The sequence below is a fragment of the Neodiprion lecontei genome, chromosome 1 (assembly GCF_021901455.1).
Source record: "Neodiprion lecontei isolate iyNeoLeco1 chromosome 1, iyNeoLeco1.1, whole genome shotgun sequence".
NCBI classification, from domain to species: domain Eukaryota; kingdom Metazoa; phylum Arthropoda; class Insecta; order Hymenoptera; family Diprionidae; genus Neodiprion; species Neodiprion lecontei.
The window spans coordinates 19320305-19342445 of NC_060260.1; the positions used below are offsets into that span (position 1 = coordinate 19320305).

The 22141-nt window shown below is 36.7% G+C and overlaps 2 protein-coding genes across 4 annotated transcripts; one reads left to right on the plus strand and one right to left on the minus strand.

Annotated features, from left to right (window-relative positions):
* The first annotated feature begins 677 nt into the window (after positions 1-677).
* LOC124296590 (odorant receptor 4-like) lies at positions 678-21803 on the plus strand. The gene is made up of 3 exons (XM_046746624.1): positions 678-800; positions 5126-5281; positions 21720-21803. The coding sequence occupies exons 1-3, from the start codon at positions 678-680 to the stop codon at positions 21801-21803; spliced, it is 363 nt and encodes a 120-aa protein (XP_046602580.1).
* Positions 9848-17400, minus strand: LOC124293646. Of its 3 annotated transcripts, XM_046735301.1 has the most exons (6): positions 16785-17400; positions 15218-15289; positions 12311-12527; positions 11309-12129; positions 10465-10621; positions 9848-10251 (listed from the first exon to the last, which is right to left on the minus strand). In XM_046735301.1, exons 3-6 carry the CDS (start codon positions 12510-12512, stop codon positions 10121-10123), a joined length of 1311 nt encoding a protein of 436 aa, XP_046591257.1. In that variant the 5' UTR covers positions 12513-12527; positions 15218-15289; positions 16785-17400; the 3' UTR covers positions 9848-10120. The 3 variants fall into 3 exon arrangements, with proteins under 3 accessions (XP_046591257.1, XP_046591263.1, XP_046591274.1); XM_046735307.1 differs by lacking the exon at positions 15218-15289 and having other exon boundaries at positions 16785-17399; XM_046735318.1 differs by lacking the exons at positions 12311-12527; positions 15218-15289 and having other exon boundaries at positions 16785-17397.
* Positions 21804-22141: the final 338 nt, after the last annotated feature.

A 22141-nucleotide genomic window follows, 5' to 3' on the forward strand; every position in this document is an offset into this window, starting at 1 on the left:
ATCAGCCTTTAATTAGCCCTTAATCATTCAATAGGAGATTCATCTGTTTTCGAATGTGGCGGTTCCAGCTTGATATAGCTGGGCAAAGTAGGCCCTCCTGAAGATTTGGCGAACTTTTTCAAAATTAACAAACATTACAAATTTATTTATTTGCTTGCATCAGGATACTTTGAAGATTATATATATATATATATATTCCTGGAACTAAATTTTCCTGGAAATTATAGTTAATTTAATGTTAAAACTACCCTGGTGCAAGTAAATAAATAAGTTAGCAATGTTGTCAATTTTGAAAAAAAAACCATAGATTTTCAAAGGGACCCACGTTGCCCGTAATTCTTCAACTTTACGGTAGACGCTCGCCCCTCCCCCCCCCCACACATACATACACACACACACACACATGTATAACAAATTATTACTTGAAGAGTCCTATATATATATAACTTTGTTGGTTATACACCAGATTTTCAGAAATGTTGGAGAATTCTTTCCACCTCATGCTGTTGCTTCAGTTATTCGGAAATTCCACTTTATTCTGTTTCTTGGGATATCAGATTATCACGGTCAGTAGTTAGACTCATTTAACGAACACAAATTATTTTGAATCTTTGATTGCCTCAGCAATAATCTTTTGTAACAAAATTTTTTCAATTGATAAATATTTGTATTTTAAAATGTCGTTACAGAATTATGAAGACAGTGAAGCTCTAGGCATCACCACTTTTATCACATTTATGTTGACAATGATGTTTCATTTGTTTCTGTACTCTTACGTCGGGGAGCAAATTATGGAAAAGGTAAGTCACAGTTAGCGTTACGACATATCAGATCGAAAATTTCAAACTGATTGATTGAGCAAAATCTATTTGATTTACACTCTACACCCGACTTGGTTATTATACAGTAAGAGAATGTAATAAGTACCTATATAATACTGTAGCGTTTACCGCTTTCTCGAGATCGGCAGCTGGTGAAAGTGATAATATTGTGTGGGTTCACTGCTTGTGATAAGTAATTGTCAGTATATTTTAATAAATAAATAGGGCACCTCCGGGATAGGCACAAGAGGATTTAGGTAATGCCTAGTACAAAACAACCTGAGCTGCTTTATCTAATTGATTTTCACGGACTCGGGTATTAATACCCTTGCAGTGTCCCTCCTGCAGAGCTGGGATAAAACACCGAGTCTGCCGTGCCTACTATTCTTTTGATATTCGAATCGTTCCCTCACTGCAGATTAGGGATATTAGCCCTGACTGCCCATCAGACTCAGGAACCACAAATGTCGATCATCGGACAGGGAATAATACAGTGCCGTACACCCAGTTCGTTTCACCGTAGTTGATAACCATGCTAACGAGAATTACCTGCCTGATCAGATAAGGAAACAACCCTTGCCACATAAATGAATAGACGCAGTGCATTCGCTATTATATTTTACAATGAAATAAGAATGCACTGTGAGAATTACAACAAATGAAAAATAAAAAAAAAATGGTTATTACAAAAATAGGGTAAAATAAAAAAATACAATGCTCTTCCAAATTCTAAACTATTTCTTTGCAGTGATTCTAGATTCGATCTAGCTGCCACTTAAAGTTTGTTTTTGAAAATAAATTATCACTTAACTTTCTCAAAACTCTGTCAAAATTGCGTTCCTTGAACTTTATACTCGAAATAAATTGGTTTCTATAACTCAAATTTTTCCCATCTCCTGTCTCGTCCATCTACCTGCTTCTATTGAATTTAATTTAGTCAAACTAATTTTGAATCAATGAAATTTTCTATTTCCCTTGAGTCAAACAACCGCTTTTCCACGTTTGTTCCCTACTGTCGACGTTGTGAGTTAGGTCTGCTCTTTGCCAAGACACTACTACCTGTGTTCGGGTAGCACGCCATTTTATGGGAAGGATCCGGTTATAACCGGATTCTGTTGACTAATTGACGCCCCGCGTGTACGCCGTAGACAAGGCAGTCCTCTGATGAACTGAAGTTAGTCTATCCGTCGTCATTCGTTTATGCTTCGTCGCTGTATGGGTATGTCCAATACTGCCAGGACGTTACAGTAAATACTGTGTAGAAAAGGGGCCAAGTAATTTACACTTAATAACACAATGCATGTATGTATGTATGTAATATTTATTGATCCCCTTGGGGTTACAACGACTCCCGTTTCTCCCACCTTCTAGAATCGTTTTACATATTTTCTTATTCTATTCTTAACCTAATCTTACTTCCTACCTTATCCCTACTTATTATGTACCTGCCTTAGCCCTGCACCTTGTCTTTCCTTGCCATTCCTTTACACTATTCTTATTTTTACCTTATCCCCTATCTTTACTTAACTTCATCTTATTTCATCTTATTCTATATCCTAACTATCCTTATCCTACTCTACTTCCATTTCCCATTCATCACTCATTCTTTCCTTCTCTCTCACATTCCTGACCCTTTCTAGTTCTCTCATCCACCCTTCTCCGTCCCCCTCCTCTCCTAATATTCCCTTACTACCTCCTGCCAGCTTTCCCCCCTTCTATCCCAACCTACACACCTTTCCTAAACATGCTCCCACGTTTCCTCCTCCCACCCTACTCTTTGTCTCCTTGTAAATCTTCTCTACTCTTGCCCTTAACCCTACCCTCACCCCTCTTCTTTCCATAGCCTCCCATAGGACCTTTCTCTGTACCGAATCAAACGCCGCCTTCAAGTCAACAAAAAACGCGACCATCTTCCCCTTGTCCTCCCCCACCTGGCTGTTGATTAGATAATTAAGTACATACACATTATCTATCATCCCCATTCCCTTCCTAAAACCCGATTGGTTGTGCGATACCACCCGCTTCTCCTCCACTTCCCTTTCTAACCTGCCCTCTATACCATTGCATAAACCTTCTAAAAAGTCGTCATTAGAGTTACTCCCCTGTACTCTTCTACTCTTTTTCTCTCCCCCTTCTTTACTATCGTCGCTATCCATCCCTCCCTCCATTCTTCCGGCCAACCCTCTCCCATCTATACTCTATTACATGTTTTTCATACCCACTGCTCCATATCCTCTCCCTCATATCTCTATACCTAGCTAACTAATCCATCCCCTCCCGGTGCCTTTCCATCCCTCAACTTTCCTATTGCCTTTCTGATCTCTTCCCTCTGTAGGTCCCCTTCCCCGTCTCCCTCCCTGCCTGCTATCCCCCCGCCTCATACTACCCTCCTCTATCCCATTTTTACTATCTCCCACACCTTCTTTTATGAAACTCTCATTTTCTTCCTTTTCTTTTCCTCACATAATCTATTATATTCCCTTGTTTCCTTTCTACATTTTTCTCCCTGCCCCTCCCTCTTTCTCTAATTTCTTAGACTTCGCCTAGCGTCTGCTTTCGTTTGCCTACATTCCTCATCCCACCAACCCTTTTTTGCTTTACTCATTTGCCCTACCTCCTGCTTCTACTGCTCGCGTAAACTCCCTTAGCCTTTCCTCTATCTCTTTGCCTACGTCCGCTTCCCCTACCCCCTCCCATTTTACCTCTCTTCTAAACCTCTGCCAGTTCTCCTTTGTCCAGACCCCTCTACCAACTCCTCTGTCCCTTTTTTCCTTTCTTTTCCTAGACACTGCCCCCCTCATCCACACTATCACTGGGTGGTGGTCTGAATCAACTCTATCCCCAATCTCCAGCCATTTTACCCTTTCCCTAACCTCATTGCCTCCGATAGCATAATCTACCACCATCTCCCCCGCCCCTCCCAGATACGTAAATTCCCCCTCATCATCTCCCTCCATATCCCCATTCATTACTGATCAGCCCATCTCTTCTAAAAATTGCAACAGCTCCCTACCTTCCGGGTTTATTTTCCTGTCCTTTGACTTCCTATTCTTACTTTCCTCCTCTCTTTCTCCCCAACATCCTCCCTCCTCTTGCCCCGTCCTGACATTGAAGCCACCCCCAACTAGCACTTTTGTCCCTCCTTCTGCCTCTTCTACCCGTTCCCTCAGTTCTCCTTATTTAGTTTTTAAATCCCCGTTCATTTATATCCCTATTACTATCCACTTTTCCCTATCTACACTTATTTTTCTCCTCGTCATCCCCTCCTTTACCTCTGCCTGCCCTCCCTCCTCTCTTACAAATTTCTTTCTTACTCCTGACAGCATTCTCCCCATTGCTCTTCCTTTCCTATTTCTTCTCACCGCATGCTGCACTTCCCATTCATATCCTACCGGTAGCTTATTATTAATCCTTTCCCATCCCTTCTTCTCTATCCACGTTTCCATTAAAAATATGACGTCCCACTCTCTTAGACCCCTCCAGAAATCCTCGTCCTTGTTCGCTAGCCCTGCTACATTCCAGAATCCTACTTTCCAGCCTTCACTTGTTGTTTCACTTACCCTCCTCTTTCCCCTCTTCCTCTCCCCCGCCCGCGGCTTCCGCCCCACTCCATTATCCATCCCCCCCCCCGCCCCCGCCTGCGACGCTATATCACCCCCTTGCCTTTCTTCGCCTGCAATCCTGTCACTATCACTTTCTGCACCCCTTCCCAACCCTTCGACACAATGCATAAAATTCAGTTATTCAAAAGTAGATATGCTATGAAGAAACCCTAGCGTGTAAGACATAGTATTTCAAATATGCAGATGCGGTAACGTAGTATTGCCAACTGTTCGGAAATGAAGTACTTTCCACACACTCCATAGGTTTAGAAAACTAAACTTTCCAGGCAGGTTAAAAAATATATATATATATATATATATATATATATTTACCGGGCGATTTCCTTACAAGTCCCCGACGCTTCACCAGCAGACAAGCAACCATGAGTTAGTTTAGTGCTAAGCTCTGTTTATCGAGTTCAAATTGGCTGCTAAATCAGATAGTGATGCTTTGTAGGAAGTATCAGTATAGATCTAGATTGCAACTTTGATTACCGATCTGCTATCTGTAAGCCTGGTAAATCTTGAAGGGAATGACTTGTTACACCGAACAGTTTCGACTGCATAATAATTGGAATGCAATTCAGCAGACCTATAGTCAAAAGGTTACTGGGTATATAAGGGAAATAGCTATATAACTTAGATTAATGTTTTATATCAGCTCAATATAATAAATTTGTATTGACGTCAAATAATTTGCAGAGTACAGCGATAAGCTGCTCCGCGTACAAAGCAACGTGGTACAATCTTCGAGCAGCAGATTCTAAGCCGTTGATAATGCTGATGGCCCGAGCTAAAACACCTTTGCAAATAACTGCTGGAAAATTTTTCGTCCTGTGTTTAGAAAATTACACAGATGTAAGTATTATACGTATAGTATAAGTATATTACTTTGACGTGCAATGTGTCAGCGCCACTTAATGGAAGGCAGTAATACATACCAGTTGCATACAAATCTTTATGTTTGTATAAAAAGATCAGGAAAAACTCGTGAAGTTAGCGGTTTCAAGACGCACCGACGACGTAACGAAGTATGGGATTTTCAGACGCGACGACGATTGTACGAAGTTGGCTTTTTAAAAACCCTTTCTTTACATTATTCAAATATTTTTAGGATAAGTAAGAAATTATCTTTTTAAAGATCTTCTCTTTAAGTTTTCGTCTGCTTTTATGATAAATTTATATCTCAATTTGAGAAAAATTTATATCCAAAGTGATTAAGTGATTAAAATCGGTGAAATGTAAGGATGAACAATCAAAATTATTCCGGATAGTAACCCAATAAACACACGATAGTATGATAAACGTTGAAAGAGTATAAACCATAAGTTTAGAAAACGTTCATCAAGCACGGATAACACTCTTCAGAATGTCCGCCACATAACCGTTATTTTTGATGTTTATTAGCCGATTCTAATAGGTATTGTCGGAAGGCTTTTGAGACGGATATTTGTATGAGTATAATATCAGTCATATTTATACGTTTTAAGTATGTCACTCCGATTCACGTATAATAGAAACTCGGTTGTTAATATATATGAAATACGTGTCTCATACGCATCACATGAACGTCAAGACCAGCCCCCTGACACATGCTGCTAAAAGTGGTTCGCAAAATGTCTCTCGATTCTGCTGCCAATTTCCACCACTAGGGGCGCTAGTAGTTACCTGACGAGCTTGCGCGCGGTCAGCGAGGGCAGCGAGCGTGTCAGAAGTCTACCAGGAGTCTACTAGCGCCACGTAAAGGAACTAAAAAACGCGGACAAGACGCATACAATTTTTTAGTATACGAGCAGTGGTGAGTGTCAGGGGGCTGGTCAAGACTATCACTGGATGATGGTAATTGAAAATTATTTTTTACCTTTGTAAACCTATTTTAATACGTATTACAGCAAGGTTTTTCATAGCAAATGTATGTTAAAACTGTGACATGAAAAAAAATAGATCAGAAATCCGTGGAGAATTGATGTCAATGATTTTTCGTGAGCGCGAACACTACTTTGACAACTTAATGGTACTTACAGTCGATCAAGATGCATTTTAGATAGATTAGAAAACCTAACGCATCATTTTGTCCTAGCCTGGGCTCGAACCCCGTTCGCTCGCAATGTTCGGGTTACTGGTCGGACACCCTACCTACTGCGCCAAACTACTTTGTGGGAAACCATGACTTTATTTGATTCGCAATACAATGTACGATACGCCACACAGGCATGACAAATAACACAGTCATTAAAAACTCATCAATAAGATTATAATTCCATAATTCGCACTCACAATACAATTTTAAATAAATTTGCAAGAGCATTATTTACTTTCCAAATTTAGTAAATTGTTGGATCTTCAGTAAATTTACAGTATAATTGTCTGAAATTGAAAATTTGATTACTTATTTGAGACTTAACATGGTAATTCTCTGGGCATTGCTGAAATCTAATACTATTAAGTATTTTGTATAAAGTTCAGATACACACAATTTGAGCAGATTCATAAGTTAACTTAAGGGGGGGGGGTAAGGGTTTCAGCGTAAAAAAAAACACTTATTTGGTGAATTTTTTTTAGAAGTATGGCTTGAGCAAATTTAGTCAAACAATTTGTACATTATTAAGTATACTTTTAACAATATTCTGTAAATTTTTCATGCGGAAATATTGAAAAACAAGCCGGTGACAGAGCTTGCCCCAGAACGTCTCAGAAAAAAAACAATTTGCGGTGTTCACTATATCTCGGTCGGAAATTATCTGATATCAAAAACCATTAGAATTTAGTCAAAGTATCGTCAAATCCTCCCCTCAACGTTCTTTGATTATTTTTTTTTTTTCATTTCAAAATTTTTGGGGGCCATCTAAAGTATAATCTACTATTTTCCACGAAAAATCCCGCCATTTTGTGGGTGGGAAACCTCCTTAATGTTGAAAAAAATTTCAACTAAAAGTTGCGGGGAGGTATTTTGTATGTAGAAAATGTGTATCAAGTTTGAAATGAATCGGTCAAGTAGTTTTTAAATGGCAGTGAACACGGACTTTGAAAAAGTAGTTTTGAGAAAAAATCACAAACGCACGATCGAACGTATAACGTCAAACTGACGATCGTTTCTCGTTTTAAAATATTGTAGAGTGCATATTATTATATACAGACAAATATAAAATATGTCTTTATGGCTTTACTTACCTGTCTTTACTAAATAAAATATTCTCGAAACAGGATAATGGACCAGAACGATAGAAGTGAATAAGCTGTATACCAGCTGTCAGAGCTATAGTGTTAAAGGGCAGAAGACTAACTAGACAATAACTTCAAGAGTTTTGTTCAGATCGACTTAAAATTTTGGGAATATATTTTTGAAATATTTAACAATAAGATAAGACAAAAGAAATTCGATTTTTCGAAAGTGCAAAACCTGACCCCCCCCTTAAGGCATGGAGTAAAGTCCACATTGACTATTGTAAGATAAAGAAGCGTACATTTCACTAAATCGTTAAAGTGGAAGTTAGTACATCATTTTCAGAGCAACTATATGTTATGATCCTATACCTCATAGAAACGGACATACCTACTTACGTGATGGTAGGATGTGAATTAATGTTTGAAAGTCATATATGTGTCAGGTATACAAAGTACGTATTATCAACTAGTATTATACTTTTTTGGAACCACCACTCTGAACTTTGATCAGTAGAGTTGATAAGACAATAATCATGATCGAAATTAAAGGTTGGAGGCTGTAGGTCGATACAACTTCTACATATATGGTTATTCAACGCTTTTTCGTCAGTGAGATATGCGGATGTTAAAACTTTCATTTATATCAAATGAGGTTGCTAATTTTTAAACATTTGTTGAAACGGTGGTACCCTTAACCGTTTTAACAACGTTCTTTGCTGTCCTGATTATACACTAATTTATAAGACGTAGATTGGTAAACGTTTCAACACTGTTGTTTAATAGTCGTAGATATCAGGTATACAAAATACGTATTATCGACTACTGATATACGTGGTTGTAGCCACTACTCTAAACGTTGATCATTAGAATTAATAAAATGATGATCATCGTCGAAAGTTAACGGTAGGAGGCTGCAAGTCGATACAACTGCTACATATGCGATTATTCAACGATTTTTCGTCAGTGAGATATACGGATGTTGGAATTTATTTTTATACGTCATCAAGTTGTTAATTTGTAAACGTATAATGAACAGATGAAGTTCTCAAAACGTGGTCTAAACGTTTATCGCTGTCGTATAATACTTACCAGTCATACAACGTAGATTTCTGAACGTTTATAATTTCTACCTATACTCGAATTAAACCACCCTTACGTATATTTGACGTATCATAAAATATCGTGTGTTTATTGGGAACTGTCTATTTAGGATAGTATTGTATTGATTGTTTAATATGCAAGAGAAACACGCGCAGATAAGGGAAAGTATTGTTCTGCACGTTACACAAAATTGGCGAGAATATGATGGTTACATCCCGGGTGATGAATCGCAGCAGGTATTGATTCAATCTGCTGCTTTTCATCAGTACAAATTTAATGGGATAGATGCCGTCGAAGCTTCCTTAGTCGTAGAAAAGAATGCGCGCAGCTCGCAGCCGCCAGCGCCACATATGCACAAGTTTTCATTCGCAGCACTTGTCCGCTACTACGGTCTTACATACAGGTCTTGCAACGAACGTAGTGGGGGGTGGTCAGTTCACGTCCGAAACAAAAGTACAACTTATGGCCACAAGAGCGACGCTACGAGTTATTCATAAGCTTATTATTATTTTTTGGCGGAGCCCTAACCAATCTTTTTGATACTCATACACAGTAACCCAATAAACAATGCCAGTATATAAAGCGTATGAAATTCGTCAAAAAAGAACGTTTTATTCTGTAGAATAAACGTGCAGCACCTACGTATTTTATTGCGAAGAATGTCCGCCGTGATTTCGGTTTATTAAACGTTTTTGGTGGACGTCTTACGATAGTTGTTCATATGCAAATTTTATACGTTTGAAACCAAACATTTATAAATCGTATCTCAATTTGTTGATAAAACGTATCGAAAATCCGTTATTTTAATATTTATGGTAATCGTCTAATATTTGGATATTGATGACTACTAAGAGACGTTTCGCAAGTACGTTTTAAAACTCAAATTATGAAGGAAATTTTTTCTATTAAAATGTGTTGACAATGTCCGTTTAACTAACGTGACAAAATGTTTTCTGTTAATGACGCTTTAATCTTTCATTATTTATGTCTAAACGAATATTATACAGTGTTAAAAAACGTTTTTAATTGGACCTCTAGACTTGAATACATAACGTATCTTGGATGTGTAATTGAAAGCGTATATAGTACACTGCTATAGAGGAAGATCATTTCACGTTAGCTAGAAACAAGTCTGGGTTGAGTTAGAAAGCGTACGAATTTAGTTTATATATGTGAATCGATTTTATTATATCTTTGTTAGAACGTTACACAAATATCTTATATCTATAAATACTCATTTATCAAAAAAAAAGGTACATCTTGTAGCTCATAGACACAGCTCAACCTACACTATACTTTCGTCTTCACGGTAGTTACAACTAACAGAAAACGCTAAGAATATTACACTTATATCAGAAATATTTATATGCCTGTATGATTTGTACTTTTATATGACTGTTTTTAAAATTAGTTGACGTTTACCACAGTTTCTTAGCCCTTCTTTCGTACATAGGTATGCCGTGATCGAGCTAGTTTTAACCAGTCTTTCACGGCACACGAAACACTGGTTTCGGTTGCATCACCAATTTCCTTCTTGCCAAGAAAGGTTTGTTTCACAGCCTCTGAGAAAAAATACATCAAAAGGAAGGTACAATATCACGATATTGATAACTGATAAGGAATAATTTCAATGTAAATTGTGATGAATCTCGAATATATTGGGAAAAAAGTTAACAGTTTGCATAATTTGAATAATAATGTGTGAATAATATTGTTTTCACACGATAAATCCAAGTAATAACTGTTTCTCGAAAATTTCATGAATTATTCATTACCGTAAACAGTTTCCATTGTCAATGTCTTTTGAAATGGGACTTTGTCCCTCCCTGCCCAATTGAATTGCATCGCTAATTCGTTTGTGAGTAGTGACCTCATTATAGCCAACACACATTGGCGACCGCTTGTCCCTCCAACAGAAGCCAGTTTCCCGGTCTGCAACAAAATACTAAAATGAATGAATGTCGAATTGAATTCAAAATATTCTTACTGTTATCAACATCGATAACAATTTTGACTAGTTGGAGATTGTCGATTCCTAATATTTTTTCAGCATTTTTTAACGTTAACCCTCTCGATCAGACCGAGACCGATTTCATGTTGAATGAAAATCTCTCACCATATTGATATTTCGATGGGTGAAAGCAGTTTACCTCAGGGTTTAGGAGTATCTATAAGGCCATCTGACCTTGCTTAATGGAACTATGCAGTTAGAACCCTGACCTTGCGACCGATACAGTTTTATGAAGCCTCAAAGTGCGTGTTGCGTAGAAGCAACATACGGTCCGAGAGGGTTAAAACGTTACGAACCGCAATTCTGTATGCCTGTAGTAATTTTCATTATTCCTTTGCAGTCAACACATACCGAGCGTATTCTTCAATGAGAGACAACCCCCTCCCTAGTGCTAAGCCAACTCAGGCACATGACGCGTACGTGAAGTTCGGTCGAGTGGAGACTAACATGGCCACTGGCATTCTATCCCCTCCCGGCCGAGCCTCATGTGCCTGTGTTGGTTTGCGCTAGGGAGGGGGTTGGCCCTCATTGAAGAATACGCTCGGTATTAGTACCTATCCGTATGTCATGACATACATATTTTGAATATGATTGCAAGGTCTACTCACTAAATAAGTTCGATGCTCTTCGGATTTCAGGATATTTTCGAGGTTGGAGAAGTCTTCCATGGAGTTAAGAGGAAGTTTTGGGAATTCGGCTGGTTTCTTTGTTACGTCGATGCTGACTTCCTTCTGTTTTGAGAAGATTTTACGTAGTAGCAGATGGTTTTGTTCAGTGTAGGATTTAATGTGTTCTAAATACTGCAGAGTTTTTTCTTCAAAGGTATTCTGTTCGCGTGATGTGGTCGGGGTTGAAGGTTCAAGTTGTGAAAAGGATCTTGATAAGTCATATTGCGTGGTAGACCTGATGATCCTACTAGAAATGTTTCTATTTGATGTTTCATATCCAGACAACTGATTCGGTGACTCATGGGAATTATCATTATACTGGTGCTGTACGATCTTGTGGGCCAAGTTTTTCTTTGGTGTCTGATTTTTGGTAGATCCTTTGGCTGAGTTAATGTAGCGAGTATTCTTATTACGGTTAGAAGTCGATTCATCGACTTCGGACGGTGGCAAATTCTCGTCAGCTGAAGAGGTGTAACCTAAACTACTTGAACTTTCACGAGAACGCTTCGTTTTTTTTTTTTTGTTACTAACGTGTCGATTTTTAGCCTTCTTCTTGTCGGTTTTGTGTTTACGTTTTTTCTTTTGCGGCTCAGGTTCGACATCATCACTGTTCGTAGCTTCATTCTCGTCCACGTCATTGGTAATATCTTGCTGAGGTATTACAGTGGATTTTTTAGCGATGTTGCGAATTATTCCGGATTCATCGGACGTGCCCAGCTCCAGTAGGCGCGCCATCGTTGCTTCGGTGTCGTGGTAGTCATCTGTTAGTTAATCAAGGAATATCAATCAATACCGAATGCTCATTGATTAGCAAAATTAATCACAAATGTACAATATGATCAAAATATATCGTCGTAACTCTTATCCAAGTGAAAATTAATATGATTGAAACATTCAATCCGTATACAATTGTAAAAAAAAGTTCTACGTTCCAATAATCACCTCCGGTATGCAGTACTTTGTGAATGGCAAACTTTGGCCATGTTTTTTCATAGGCAGCCTTTGATTTTACAAGTTTTGTAAAATGATCTTCAGTTTTTGTCCGTGGCCAGTAACATTGGGTGTTGTTTTCGACCAGCCAAAGAACTGGTACCAATGCGCATTCTCTATCTTCGCCAACCAAGAATTCAATCACCGCATACATAGTTCTGCAGCACGACTGAGTAAAAACATCGTTAAATGTATCATATTCTCTAGTCTGGTGTATAAATTTATATTTGATCAAAATTCAAGCACTTTTATTCCACTCTGAGCAAAAAGTGCCAGTTTAAAAGTTTTTAATTAGGACATCAACATAGGAATATGCAAGGTAGTATATAAGTTAAAAGATGAATCGATCATGAAACATTATGAAGATTTTGGGAACGCATGTCTAACCAATACTTGAACGTCAATGTGACGTACAAAACTATAATAAATCAGCTCAAAAGTGATGTTATGAACATATGGTAGAGTTGGGTATATTGGACTACTAGGTAAATTAGACTCGGCATATACGGTATATGGTAATAGGTATACGATAATGTTATTTTTTGCTAAACATCTCAATTGAAGCAAACTTTTAATATAAAAGAGATAATGAACCTACGATTCTCGGGAATGTGTGCGAGGTAGACATAGACATACTATACATGTCTTGAACGAATCCCTCTTCCTCGTACACATTGCCGAGAATCGTAGGTTCATCATCTGTTTTTTGTCGAGAGCTCGTTTCGTTGAGATGTTTAACAAAAAATAAAAATTTTATTTCATTTCGTGTAGTATCGGAGTTACTGCGAAACCATCTTTAAATGGAAGACAGACGAATTTATGTAATATATCATCGACGCGATAAGATTTCGCTACGTTGAAACTTCTTACGAAAAAAATCCCTAGTTTGGAAGATTTAATAGGTTTCTGATAAAGGTCTCGCTTGTACTTGAACGGAGTACCTATAATTCTATATTCTCCGGCAATGAAAAGGATTGATTTGATCACTAATATTTCTGTCCCACAAGCTACTACATTATCCGGCCTTTTTATTGATATTTTGAATTTTTTCGTTTCCAGAGCCTGACATTCACGAGAATTTCCAATAAATTTGGGTTTAGGAATAAATTTTTCCTGACAATTAGTTTTACGAATAGAACTTAGTTCTTCAAGTCGATTACTCAGCTGCTGCAGCGGCAAGCGTTTCGATCGAATAAGTCGTTTCAAATGGCCCAAATGATTTTCATACACAAAGCAACTGTATTCTTCTAATGGGCCAAATCGTTCTACGTCGTCTATGACATGCAGCAGCGAATGTACATTATATACGACAAAGTTTTGTCCGTATATCTTAGCACCTTGAGTAACGAATTTTTCGATCATATCTTGCGCGATGTTTCGAAAACGCGAGAACAAGGCTGTATTCGATAGAATATACACGGCGGCAGACAATAATAAAAAATGTTTGTACTTTTTTCGATCTAGCACATCCCGCATTACAACAGGGCCGGAATATAACAAGAAAAATCTAAATTCTGTCGCTTTCCATCGATGCAAATCCAAAAATCCACGGGGCTTTCGAGGAAACTCTGCCGGAACATATCGCGCCAATAGTTTCATTATACGTTCAATTTCTAACAAAATATCCTTAGACAATTTGCAATCACGTGAACCCTCGACCCAGTATTTAAGGAGCAACCTCTTCAAAATTCCCAGGTAGATTAAATGCATGGGATCTAAAGGAAATTGGGAGACTAGTCCCACGTAAAGATCTAAAAGAGGCGAACGTCCTTTAACGTGACGATCGTTTTCACTAGGTGCAACAAAATCACTATCTTTTCGCTTCTGGAATTCGGTGTCACATGGATAACACAGTTTACGGTTGAGATGAACTGCGCGAATCTTACACCTCTCGCAAGCATCCTTACCCGAATGTCCTAAACACATTTTCAACATAGATCTCGCGGGCGCGTCACACGCGAATAAACCAACTCTGACAAAGTATTTGGTGCCATTAAACTCAAAACCATTGGTGCTTAAACGTGACGTTTCTTTAATTAAATCTCGTAAATATGAAGATAGTGGCATCGGTTTACCCGTACCATAATAAACACCAATTACAAATGGGCTATCATCGATCATTGAAATACTGCGTCCCAAAATTGGCCAAAATGATGTTCCGCTACTTTTATAAACGGGAATCCCATCAATATTAAAATCAACTCGCAACGTATGTTCAGGTGACAGTCCTTTTTTGAGACCTGACTCGAGTTTTTGTCTCAAGCATTTCTCCAAACCGAAATAACACATTTCTCCGTTGTCTAAATTTAACGTTTCAATACGTCGTGACGTGTGAAGTAGAGTCCTAGCACTTAAGGGTAAGATAGGATGTGCTGGTTTCAATAATGCTAGCAATTGATCGATCGCGTTATGTGTGATGTTATTTGAAGATGCCCAGTCGCGCAAATTTTCAACAAAGTTCGTTTCATCATCTAAATGCACTTCATCGCTGACGGAACTTGAATTATCTTCAGAACTGTACAACGTAGCTTTGATGCTATCTATGTCACTTTCGATGTCTTTGAAATCTTTATTATCGCGGTTCGAATTAGAGTTTTCTTCATTCTGTTCATTACTTTGATGGATATGATCAACATCATAATCGCTATCTATAGAGTGCACATATTCTCCGATACAAGACACATGTTCATGACTAGCATCTTTTAATTGTGATTTCGTAAGGTGCTCGAGTGCACAATTATTGCCTGCAATACTCAGTAATACTTTACGAGTATTTATAGCTGTTTTGCGACGCAAATGTCGTTTACTCAGAACTTTTAAATCATGAGGCATGTTATAAAACTAAATAATAATACACACCAGACAAGAAATGATGTACGCTTTAACGTGCTTGCCTTATTTGTCGTAAATATCCGCACACCACTCTGAAAACTAAAAGTTAAATGAACCTAATGAACGTAGTACGTGAGTCAATACAGAAGATTCATAGCAATAAAGCTTTTACACGAGTTAGCGCAACAATTTATATAAAATTTTATTGAAAATTAAGTAATTTGATCAAAAATGCTGTTTCGTGTATATTTTCTTGGATTTGGGCTAAATAAATATTAAAAAGGCATTTGTAGCCGAACAATTTTGTAAACACGAATAAAAAACGTGGTCAGCTACCCATCGAACGTATATAATACGCAGGTAATGAGTAGTTTCATTCTATTGGATTTGACTCTGACATTTACCGATAAACGCATAGTATACTCATGATTTACGTTCAGTAGTAGGAATCGTGATATATTTCAGGACTAGATAGTACTGTTACTAATATTATTATTCTATAGTACTTATAGTTCTATGTATCGCTATTTATTGTTACTACAAATTAAACAAGATCGTAGTTTAACGTTGAACCAATTCTGGGCCGATGTCCTGCTTATATTCTAATACTTTTCGAATAGTATATCATGACGCCTACTACTGAACGTAAATCATGAGTATACTATACGTTTATCGGTAAAGATCAAAGTCAAATCCAATGGAATAAAATTACTTGTTACGAATTTCCTGCGTATTATATACGTTTGATGGGTAGATGACCACTATTTTTACCAGTGTTTACAAAATTATTCAGGTGCAAATCCCTTTTTAATATTTATTCAGCCCAAATCCAAGAAAATATACACAAAACAGAATTTTGGATCAAAATACATAATTTTTAATAAACCTCTATATAAGTTGTTGCACTAACTGGTGAAAAAGCTTTATTGCTACGGATCTTCTCTATTGTCTCTATTGTCTAACATGACCGTCTTCTTCTGATGGATAATAATTGTTATTTTCAATTGAAGGGAAAAGAAAATAAAAAATATTGTCAAAATAATATTTCTGTGATTTCGATGGCACAGAAATATTTACGTGGCTGTATTACTATACTTTGTTACTTTGGAAGATGCTACGAGTTCATATGTATGTTATAGATATGTTGAAACGGTATCTAAAAAAATAATAAACACGAAACCGATTTCAAACAATACAGAGCAAAAGTTACTAATAACCGCATGATCACATGGGATGATTATTAACATGAAGTTTTCCTCAAATTCGACAAGAACTAATATAATTAACCTATAATATACGTATCATAGTAAACTTAACACATATAAATAACGTTTAAAAACAGTTCAAAAATATTCATGAACGTTATATAATAAACAATAAACTATTCCATATTTTTATGGTACATCGTTTGGTTTAGAGAAAAAGACGCAGAACATTACACATAGTTTCTTTTGAAGAAAGAAAAGAAAGGAAAGAAAAAAATACAGAAGAGACAGAATTTGAGTTGCAAAACACATTATTTTTTCAACCAAGAATGCTCGATGTATTAAGACAAAATACCACCATATTTGGAAAAATATGTAGTTGTACTTACCAGCGTTATTTAATGACGAATTTGCTTCTTCCGTCTAGGCCGCAGATTAACAATAGCTTCTCACCTTTTTTGCTACACGATCACCGATCGATCCGAGCACCTCCGCATTCGGTTGACGAATAACGCCATAACCAGCGCCTGAGGCCAGTTGCAAGGGTGGGGATGAATATAGGCTCCCAGACAAAGACAAAGATAGAGGAGACGCAAGAGCGACAGAGAGATCGTGCCCAAAAGGGAATCAACTTTGCCATATATGCCCGTGTTATTCCGAGCTGTCCTTGTCTTACCACTCGCTATACTTACACTTACTGTATGAATGCGCGGTCCATGGGATAAGTTCTGTCTCTACATATAATTATTGCGCTCTTACTCTAGCTTGCAGCGTTACCGACGCTGACGCACCAGAGCAGGAGAATAATATATCAGTAGTGACACAATGTATAACGCACAGAACTCCGATAAAATAGCGCGAAAAATAAACGTACAAACGACGTTAAAAATGCGACAGGATATGATGAACGCTTGTTTTAGCAAGTACTCATACAAGATATTGAAGTCTTGACGTAATTCGTGCCAAATAATGAGATTTAATATATTATAATATGATAACCAATATTGTGAAATAATTATAAAAATGTACAATAAATTATTATTCTTGGTACGAAATTATTCACGTTTCGGACACTTCTTTATTCTCTTCCTTTTATTGGTTATATCTATGTTCCATGCACCGGTAAATGAATACAAGATCAGTGTTCAGCTTTAGTTACCACATAATATTGGCATCAAAATAACGGGTAATTAAAGTCCATTTTTCGGAAACTAATTATAAGATAATCAACTGATTTGGCCACCGCTTGGCATCAGGCGGTTCCGCATACATGAATACTAAAAGTGCGTTCATAATCTGAATATTGTACTCAACGTTGAATTTTCCTCAATCGTGTTGAAGTAAAACAAGTATGAACCCATTTGATCAAATATACATATTATACAATTCAATGTATCTTGAAAATAGTCCGATATTGAATAAATTTCATAAACGGTTATTGAACGTAGATCACAAGTAGCAGTAAAACGTGAACAATAATCGTTGAAAAAATACGTTCATCAAACGATGAATATATTTCTGTGCAATAGTGGAAAACCGCAATAATTAAGCGCTTAATTGGGGTTGCTGGTAGTTGTATGATGAATGTACAATATATATATATATATATATATATATATATATATATATATATTAGGGTGTGTCGAAAATGAACTTTTTTTTTTCTTCGCTCCTACCACTCAAAACTTTAGGTTTTGACATTAAAGAGGTCCTCGTTCAAGGAGGGCGCTGTAGCTTGAAGTTTAGAAGTCGCTCAACGAGGATTTAGGTTTCCCATCTAATTAACACGTAAAAAATATTGTTTTTCGTTCAAAATGATGTCAGGCATCCAAAAAATTGGCGATTTCTGTGCTTCTTGGCTTATTTGAAAGCATGACTCATCCCCTAAACGATGATAGGTCGTTTTTCGACTTACCTTGTACCAATTTTTTTTACGCCACTTTTCGACCACAATAGTCACTTTTTCAAGTTTACAAAGTCTCCAATGTATCAATGAGTTCAAAATGAATTGCTACAAGTATTGATTCTTGATTCGAATATAAATAACCAATTCCAAAAATTAGTGAAACATACAAAATTTCTCAAAATAAACATGGTTTTTTGAATAAAATTGAAGATACGGAATTTACCAATTTTTAGAATTGGTTATTTATATTCGAATCAAGAATCAATACTTGTAGCAATTCATTTTGGACTCATTGATACCTTGGAGACTTTGTAAACTTGAAAAAGTGACTATTGTGGTCGAAAAGTGGCGTAAAAAAAAATTGGAACAAGGTAAGTCGAAAAACGACCTATCATCGTTTAGGGGATGAGTCATGCTTTCAAATAAGCCAAGAAATACAGACATCGCCAATTTTATGGTTGCCTGACATCATTTTGAACGAAAAACAATATTTTTTACGTGTTAATTAGATGGGAAACCTAAATCCTCGTTGAGCGACTTCTAAACTTCAAGCTACAGCGCCCTCCTTGAACGAGGACCTCTTTAATGTCAAAACCTAAAGTTTTGAGTGGTAGGAGCGAAGAAAAAAAAAAAGTTCATTTTCGACACACCCTAATATATATATATATAGATGTTGTAGACACCAAGATTGAAAATGAATTTCATAAACGTCTATCACGCGTAGATCAGAAATACCAATAAAACGTACATTATAATAGTCGAAGATATACGTTCATAAAACAATCAATATACTGCTGTGCAATGGTGAATAGGAAGTATGATAAACGTCTAATTAAAGTTGCTGGCAGTTGTGTCATGAATGAATATTATATGTTGTGATTACCAAAATCATAAACGAATTTCGTGAACGTTAATAGCTCGTAATTTGTAAATTCAAATGAAACGATTCTGATAAAACGTTGAAAGATGGAGTACCAACATCGTTAAACATATAAGTTTTAAACGATTTTCGTACGAATAATGAACAAATATACTATACGTTGCTTTTGCTATAATAATACGTATTTTAAACTTCTGTATAATGAAATACGCATAATAAACAGAGTAATCATACGAATAATATCCATCCGAAATATTACAGTATATGTGATACGGTTGAATTTTATACTTATACCATTATTAAACGACTTCGACGTTTCATATACGAAATTTATACTGGTGTGTGTTTATTGGGAACCTTACGTTGTAATGTCACTCATATGTCTATGAATAACTGACAGCGCCGCGTAGTGGCCAGTAGTGGCAAAAAAAATTTGGACAATAACCCGGCTACCCCCACCACTCAAATTTCAGTTCGCTGCAATACCTGTATGTAAGACCGTGTCCGATACGCTCGGCTTACGTAAAAGTTGTGCGTATGTGGCACCGGTGGTGACCGCCTGATTCGAAATCAGCACTTTCACCAAACTCACGGCATATCGGCTACATATAGGATCCGTATAATAATAGAAAGATCCCAGGTTCTTGTGGAAATATCGGTTTTTTCGTATATGTTTGCGTATAGAAAAATAATTTTCAGATTATTTTCTCGGCTAATTACCAGTATTTTGGATGGTTTTCAGGATAAGGCGAGGATATAGTAGTAAGCACGTTCCACTTTATTGTAATACAACTAATTGTTTATTTTATGCAGATTACCGTTTTACGGGAATAACTGTCCTTTAGTATAACGGACCGTGAGTAGGTACATACATATATACCGTAAGGTACAAGAGAACATCAGGTTCGCTCTATATTGATGTGTCGATTAGCGACTGACAACTTTGGCGTGTCTCCACGGGAGTCCATCTTCGGAAAGTTACGTCATCAAAGATCCGGTTAAGGCATACTTTATTTGAAAGGATACAGACTAAAGAATATTAAACCATCGGTCTGCCTAAGCATATCCTGGCGGGATATCTTTAATGGAGGTAATTTACTTGGCATAAACAGGTACGAGTATGTCACATACTTCACGAAAGTTCGACTGAAATTCATACAGAATATACAGAAATATCAGTTATTTGAAACTATCTTGGTCTTCCTTGCTTTACCCTGGTGGAAATGCTTGGCTGGCCACCCTAAAAGGGTGCATTTTCAGTATCTCACCAACGTCATCGAACATTCGAATTTTTTTCTTTCGCCAGAAGATCATGTTTGATGTTTAACAAATAATAAGCTTACACCATTGTGTTAGAAAACAGAGCCATCACGTGTTGATGATGTAATTATAGATGATAAAGAATGCAGTGAAGGTAAATTAGACGAAGATGAAGATTCACAATCTACGGTAGACATTTACGATTCCGATACTAACGAACAAGTGCGAAAAATTAGTTTCAAATTATAATTGCATAATACTGTATCTTTACATCTTCTGTTGTTTTGTACACATTGCATATTTTATAATACTGTAATTTTAATTTTAATATTGTATAAATTATTGTATATTTTCTGATATCTATTATTATTTTACGCTAATCTGTTAGTATTGTGTGTAGTAAATTTCACACAAAACATGGTATTCTTCCATTACTCAAATTCCATAATCATATTGCACTTATATTACATATTAATTTTGCACGTTGAACAGTATTTCAATGGAAATTCTTTATAAGGCAATTAGTCCTATAAATCTGGTCTGCCACGCATTTGTGCCAAGTTTTATTTAAGCAGACCAAGATATGTGTATACAAAACGGTTAGGACTTGAAAATAAAATTAAAAAATCGGATGTTCGATAATGTAGGTGAGATACTGAAAATACACCCCTTTAGCGTGGTCAGTCGAGCACTTCCGCCAAGGCGAAGCAAGGCAGACCAAGATAGTTTCAAATAACTGATATTTCTGTACAAATTTTAGCTGGATGTTTCGTGAAGTATGTGACATACCTGTTTATGCCAAGTAAATTACCTCCATTAAGGATATCCCGCCAGGATATGCTTAGGTAGACCGACGGGTCAATATTGTTTAGTATGTATCCTTTTAAATACAGCATGAATTAACCGGATGTTTGATGATGTGGACTTTCCGATGGTGGGCTCCCATACTGTTAGACTGAACCAAAAAGCGGAGCGAGGTAGGAACTGTTTTCCTTTTTTTCTATAGCTTATAATTCTATCTTCCTGTACATCATGAACAGTATAATTTCGTTTGAATTTGTCGAAATAATTGTGAAATATAAATGACGTGCCTGGAAAATACTTCTGATTATAATTATTTAAGTACTTAATTGAATGAAATATTAAGGTATTTTAAGACTCACAGGTTCACTGATTAATGCCGAACACACGTAAGCAGCGATATAGAATTTACTTGCATACACGCAATAAACAATAACTTTTGAACGTATTAATTTACGGTCGTTTCCTTTTGTATAGATCTTGAAGACATCTGCAACGTATCTCTCCGTTTTACGAGCGGCCGATCCTGCACACGAATCGAAACGTGAATTGGAACACTGAAAAACCATCAGTACTATTGTACGGAAAGCCTTTAGCAGATAAGCTAATGAACAATTGCAAAAAAAACGTTAAATTATCAAAATTACAATGAACTCTTATTATTTTTCCATATCTGGTAAAGAGCAGATCGATATAAAAAAAATAAAATTATCAAAACCGAAAAATAAGATCTTTTCAATAGACCATAACAAAAACATTAGTTTTCATACGATTTTGAAATCTAATCGTTGCCGAAATTAATCCTACAGTATAACTAATTACTAAATAGGATCAAACGATATAGTAACGATATGATAGTAGTGGTATATATAAGTGTAGGAATCGATGTTTAGCGGGGT